This window comes from Lactuca serriola, chromosome 8, assembly GCF_051521515.1.
Source record: "Lactuca serriola cultivar US96UC23 chromosome 8, Lser_US96UC23_V15, whole genome shotgun sequence".
Taxonomy (NCBI): Eukaryota; Viridiplantae; Streptophyta; class Magnoliopsida; order Asterales; family Asteraceae; genus Lactuca; species Lactuca serriola.
The window spans coordinates 58,078,016-58,084,602 of NC_136415.1; the positions used below are offsets into that span (position 1 = coordinate 58,078,016).

The following is a 6,587-nucleotide window of genomic DNA, read 5'->3' on the forward strand; positions in this document are numbered from 1 at the left end:
CTCTGGGGCACATTAGAACAACCAAGAGGGTGCACCGTGACGATAAAGCGGCTCACATTTTCCAACAAGGCGACACCTTGAGTCATCAAAGGCACATATTGAACCTTAGGGGCACATCTTGCTACATGGAACATCTTATGATGTTCCAGTCTTCTTTCAGGGGCTCCAACCCAACACCAAATGCTCCATCATTATTCTTGATGCTTTCATATGCTTCCAAATGCTCCAACTCTCATTTCATTTCTTCAATACTCAAGTCACATTTATAACTCATACCATCATTATAGTTTGGTTTTAGTTCACGTTTATTCCCTTTCAGACCTAAAATGATTGTTATACCGTTCCTTATTCCTTTTTAGCTTTTTTATTATTTCTTTTAGTTTATTAGGGATATTGATTTAAGTGATTTTCTAGGTATATTAATTTAAATGAGGCCCCCAACCCCTTCCCTCTTTATTCTTTGTCGGAAGAATCATCATTGCCTCCACTAACACCCTCACACTTACCCTTACCAACATTCATGGCTGGAAAACCACACAGAAAACATACAAAATAAAACCGACAAGAGTAAACAATAACAAAAGAGTTTATGATATATGACAAGTAGGAACTGAGGAATCAATTTTGATAATACAAAAAATCCTGCAACTATATAAACACACATATATGCACCAAAACCCTAACCAACTCAAAGAACCAAAAAACCTACAAACGATAATACAAATGTGGGAAACTACCTCCAATGTTGGAAACAATCTTCCACCCACCTAAAGCATTCCCCAACAAACAAATCGATGTTGGCAACACTCCGACCACCAAATCCTAGTCGTCCTCTTTTTCTTTCTCCTGATTCTGGTGAAGCTTTGGCCATCGTATCCTAGTCACCTCTCTCTTGCTTTCTCCTGATGCCGACGACTCTGTGGACACCAACCCCTATATCTAACTCTTTTTTTTTCTTCTTGTTCTTTGACTCTTGTTTTCTTTCTTGCTGATCTCCTACACCAACTAACCTTAGTATTGTGCGTTTTTTCCAAAACCGAACATTAGTGTATGTTAGCTTTTTCCTGTCGGAAGTGATGGTTGCAGATATGTTAGCGAGATGTTTCGTGCGATTGAAGATAATGGCAGAGGATCGGATCTGGCTACCAAAGGTAGTGATATCGCTGATGAGACGAGAGAAGAAAAGAAAAGGAGATATTGAATGTGAATAAAAAAAGAGATATAGTTTTCGATAAGGGTAGGGTTGTGTTGACCCCACTTGAATTAGTATTATTCAAAAATGAAATAATAGTTTTAAAAAACTAAAAATAAAAACATAATGGTTGGGGACTAAACCTGAATCAAAACCAAACCATAGGCATGGTCTGAATTTTAAAAAAAAAATATGGATCAAATACAAAAACTGCCAATACTACAAGGACCATTCCTGTAATTTACCCCAAAAAAATCAAGAAGAAAAGGACTTCTCAACTGCACGTAGAACCAATGTGGATCTTAATAATCAAGTGGATGGTCACGCGTGGGACATCTAAAACAAAAGTCTTATTATCATCACCACCCAAACAGAGAGTGGTTTTCATTTACTCAACATGATTTTAGTTTACATGGGCTTCTCTCTCTCCGGCAATTACTTTAAAGGATACATCGTTTTCATCCCATAACCCCTAGCATCATACTGCAGTAGTGATATTTTGTATTAACTTATACACTTAGCTCTGGACTGTAGTGTTTGCCCGAAAACGTACGGCTAGATATGTGTGTTTTCTAAAGTTTCATGTAACAATGAGTGTATTTGTCTGTCCTATGAAACAGACTTGACTTTGAGTTTTATGGGAATGCTGTTGAGACGCCAGTTTTGTAAGTATCTTTTTCACGTACATGTTTTGCTGATTTTTCTAATTAGTGTTATAAAGATAAGATAAATAACAACTTATTTTTAATTTGTCTTGCGTGAACCACTAAACTTGTTTTCCATTCCAATGACCACATCAAACAAACGCAGTATTCGTCAGATTTACCTTTCAGACCGTAACCACAGATGAAGAGCAGGTACAAGCGACCATCTCCCACTGTTGCTTTTACATTTGTGTATGAACAAGAAGTGGCATAAGAACTGATAGAGAACTTTCGGGATACTTTTCTTACATAACATTAATTAATCTTTTATTAGTTTTCATGGTATTACTATTTACCTATACATTTTCAATATCCGCAACTTAAAGACTTTGTTTCGGCTGATAGTTTCATTGGCTTTTCAAAGTCGTGTGAAGTTTATTTTTCTCTCTGTGGTTCCAACATGTATGGACCTATATCCTTTCTCTCAAATCTCATGAATCCACCCCCACTCCCATCTTCTTGTTCATGCTCACTATAGCTCTAACTTGTCTTTAACACATTGATGTTGGTTTTCAGGGAAACCCCACTAGATCTCAACACTCTACCAGATGATTTCATCTGGGACCATAGCAAACAACTACTTGGTGACACCTCTTCTGCTCATGTATCTGGTACTTAATTAACATCTTTCAAGCTCTCTAGATAGCTAGCTACTCCTATCATGATATTAAGGAGTTCAGATTTACATTTTAGATACTATTTTCAAAGAGAAGATTAAAATAAAATGAAAGTGTGGAAACCATCTGTTAAGTACTCGTATATGTATATAGGGTCGACAGTATCCAGAAGAAGCAGGAACCGAAGAAAAGATGAAAGAACGAAGGTTTACGAGTGTAGGTTTTGCTCCCTCAAGTTTGGCAAGTCTCAAGCCCTCGGGGGACACATGAACCGACATCGTCAAGGTAGAGTATGAACCATAACTTACATTCTCGCACACAAAGAACACAATGGAGGTTTGTTTTCAAAATGTGAGATGGGGGTAATCAACTTGAACATTGTGTATCATGAACTGTGATCTTTTCTCCATAATGTCTTTAAATTTCGCCCCATTGGTGTCCGGTTTTGATTATAAGCTAGTTTTACGACGATAATTAGATCTTCTTGTTAATGTTCTTTATTTCAATGGATTGTGTTATATTTCATGAAATAATTAACCTCTAGTTTATGCATGGTGGTTTTAGAGAGGGAGACAGAAACACTAAACCAAGCTCGTCAACTGGTTTTCAGTACTGATAATCTGCTACCCCAACCCCTTCATGAAGTAGGGTACGTTTCTCTATAGCTCTCCCCCTTTCGATCCCTCTTCTATTATTTATAATTATTTATGTTTATTTAAGTCCTTTAAACTCTTAGATTGATCATGTTGGTTGTATCCTTGCAAAGTCAAAGTAAAAAAAGAAAATGGTTAACCGAATATACTAGCCACGTGGAACCCAACTCAGGTCATGTGGAAGGTTAATCGTTGATCACTCGGTTGGGTAATACGAGTATGTTGAGTATGAGAGTCAAAACCCTAACATCATATGTGCAAATTTTTACTTCAACCATTAGGCTTCGTCGCATATCAAAGTCCAAAGTAGATGTGTAGGTAGAAATAAAAAAAACCCTAACTTCAAGATTTTAGTTTATCAATGCCTACACATTAACGTCTCAAATAGCACAAAAGTTATTGTTCACTAAAGATATCTTACATGACACAATTATCGGTATGCATGAGCGTCAACTGTTCATACACATCAAATTTTGATCTTTACCATTTAAAATGAGTTATACAAGATTTAACATATATACCGATGCACTGATGTCAGTTTGTTAGTAACCCACCAAAGAAATAACACACTCACCCAAGTTATTAACAACTTGGGAAGTTTAATTTTGAGAGGTCAAATATTAGTAATTAACCATAAGAAATGTTTTTCTTTTACCATTTCAATTAATGAGTTGTTTTTTTAGGTAAATAGTAATACTTTAACCATTTGAATTCTATTAAGTGTTTTTTTTAGTTTTATGCTTTTGTAATTAATTAAGCTCGTTTGTTTAATAATGTTCATTTTACTAGATCTCATTATTATATATAGTTAGACCTATAACATTTTATTATATTTTGGATAATTTTTTTATTTGATCTCCAATATTAAATTTTTAATTTGTAATGTTCATATGATATTCTTATTTTTATAAATATATACGTTCGACTAGATAAAATATGGACTCTAGATGTTGTGTTATTATTTTAATATTGTGTATTTTAAATTATTGGTTTTATTTAATGTTATTTTAGATAAATTTTAAATTTTTAAATATATTACATATACTTAAAAATAACAAATTAGATGAGTGGGTTTTATAAGTATTTAAGAAAGATAGGGGTAATTAGTTGATTTAAAAAAATTAAAATGGTCAATGGTTTGAGAAGGTTTAAGTTAATAATAGTATATTGTTTGATAAATTAGTAGAAGTATAATGTGGCAAAAAAAAACTATGTATTAAGATTGATGATTGAAGATGTTTTATCAATGGAGAACCAAATCTCTTTAGAGGAAGGAAGAGAGTGAAATATGTCATTTGTTGCAAATATTATGTAGCTTAGAAATAAAAACAAAAAGCTATCTTCTTCTTCAAAAAAAAAAAAAAAAAAAAAAAAGTCGATTGTAAATGAGGCACCATATATTATATGAATCTTTTGAAACTCTTAATAAATACATTTATATTCCCGCATGTCTTCTTCTAAGTAGTTAAGTGTTGTACCCTGAGTTAATATTCAAACATAACTGAAAAACTCTTATTTATTTCCAAATGTAGTGGGCAATCAGGAGTAAATGGAGGCTATCATTATCCATCCGGCTTTACCATCGGTAGTATCGTCTACCCTACAAGACTCTTTTCTGGCACTTCCACCACAATGTTACATCAACTACCACAATCTTATCAACATGTGTATTCTTCCCTACCATCTCGCCTGAATATCACCTACTCGTCTGAACATTATAATTCGCAATTGATAAACGACTACTTTGCAGACCAGTATGTCTCCACTAACCGACATTCAGCTTCCAAATTTTAAGTTGCATGCTTGCTCAAACTCCTGGTGGTACTTATAACTAGGTGCTAGCTATAGAGATATGTCACTACTAGTCATTGTATCTTAGCGGATAATGTGTGAGTCTTGGTGTAATTAGTGTGAATTAATGTAACACATGGTATTTTGTTCATAATAATTGTGGATGTCAACTTTCGCTAACCAACTACAACCTAAATGAATTGGATTGAGTTTTATCCTAACTTTTTTGTTTTATGTTTACATGATGATAAAAGGAAGTAATAAATAACAACCAAGAACACAAGTATATGTGTGGAAATTGTTAAATGTGGAAAAGCATCCAAAGACACGTAAGTGATTGTAAGAGGAAAAGGAACCAAAGAGAAGTTGAAACGGGGTTTTGAAGGAGAGAGTGGTCCTAGGAAGAAGATTAAGAGTATGAACTGCAGTGAGAAGAGCTTCAACCCAAAATTTAGATTTGATAGATGCTTGAAAAAAGAAAGGTACATAGAATCACTACAAACAAAATGTTATTAGTGGCACATACTTTTAGTGACATTTAAATTTTGTGCCACTTATTTATGTTTTTAATGACACTTTTTTATGCCACAAAAGAACTAACTAGTTTTATATTATTCCAAAATGTGTATGGTTCAGAGTTTGCGAAAAATTAGGCATATATGATAGAACCCGATGAACTGATTCTTATAGGCTTCAGTTGGAAAATTTCTAATTAACACCATGAAAATCCATTTCCCTCCAAGCATAAATTGGAGTCTCTCCATTTAAAGTTCCTCTTCCTCTCCAACAAAATCGAATCACAGTTTTGCCTCACCTCAACGATATCGGGGAAATCTAATTTCACCCTCAGTGTTCAAACTTTAGGTATGATCTCACCTTCAGTAGGGTTCGTCGCCACCTACTCCTTTCCATTAATCTCAGGTCGTCGACTCATAACCTTCTATCGTTTTCAATCTACACATATAAGTCTCACATTCCATTGTTTTTTTTCTTATTTGTGTGTTTTTTCACTGCTATGGTTTTTCTCCATTAAGTTATCTTCACTAGCATGTATTTAGAACTATTGGTTTTTACACCCTGTTGTACATAATGATGCACCTCGATTTCTTTTATGTTTAATCATCTAAATGTATTTTTTCCCTAAAATGCACTCCATGTGTTCGATTAAATGCCGAACAAAATTCAATCCACCAAACATGAATTTATTTATGTTTTGAGTGCTTGGATCTATTTGAGCCTAGATGAAATGCATACCATGTGAACTTTCATTCCTTTTCTTGTACTTAAATTTCGTTTCTACAACAAAAAAAAAACCATCTAGTGGTAGAAGAAGACCCTAGTTGAAATAAAAGTAGGTTTGTTTAATCTCTTCTTTTGCTATCTATTTTGGCCATTATATGTAATTTGACTTGTTCTTTTTTCCAAAATTCAGAGAGCATGGAACATCCATTGGATACGAGATAGCGGTTAGTAAATATAACTTTGCAATTTTTCGTTCGTTGATTGATATCTGATAAATTGTTTTCATAGTTTCAAGGTTTTAATTAGGAATGTTGTAGAAAAATGTGGTGTGGTACGTGGATCTGGTAAATACGTGGAATAATTTAAAAGTGTTAATACATTTCATGAA

At 33.9% G+C, this 6,587-nt stretch overlaps 1 protein-coding gene across 3 annotated transcripts; it reads left to right on the forward strand.

Moving 5' to 3' along the window:
- Positions 1-1,605: 1,605 nt before the first annotated feature.
- Positions 1,606-5,141, forward strand: LOC145068774 (zinc finger protein JAGGED-like). 3 transcript variants are annotated; one of them, XM_079015770.1, is made up of 6 exons: positions 1,606-1,857; positions 2,003-2,049; positions 2,413-2,507; positions 2,667-2,798; positions 3,078-3,162; positions 4,699-5,141. In XM_079015770.1, the coding sequence occupies exons 2-6, from the start codon at positions 2,039-2,041 to the stop codon at positions 4,958-4,960; spliced, it is 585 nt and encodes a 194-aa protein (XP_078871896.1). In that variant the 5' UTR covers positions 1,606-1,857; positions 2,003-2,038; the 3' UTR covers positions 4,961-5,141. The 3 variants fall into 3 exon arrangements, with proteins under 3 accessions (XP_078871896.1, XP_078871897.1, XP_078871898.1); XM_079015771.1 differs by lacking the exon at positions 1,606-1,857 and having other exon boundaries at positions 1,889-2,049; XM_079015772.1 differs by lacking the exons at positions 1,606-1,857; positions 2,003-2,049 and adding an exon at positions 2,104-2,298.
- The last annotated feature ends 1,446 nt before the right edge of the window (positions 5,142-6,587 follow it).

Excerpts from the sequence above, each read along its gene's own strand:
- LOC145068774 (XM_079015770.1), top strand. Across the intron at positions 2,799-3,077 it reads CATGAACCGACATCGTCAAG|AGAGGGAGACAGAAACACTA; the intron begins GTAGAGTATGAA and ends TGGTGGTTTTAG. Across the intron at positions 3,163-4,698 it reads CAACCCCTTCATGAAGTAGG|TGGGCAATCAGGAGTAAATG; the intron begins GTACGTTTCTCT and ends TTCCAAATGTAG.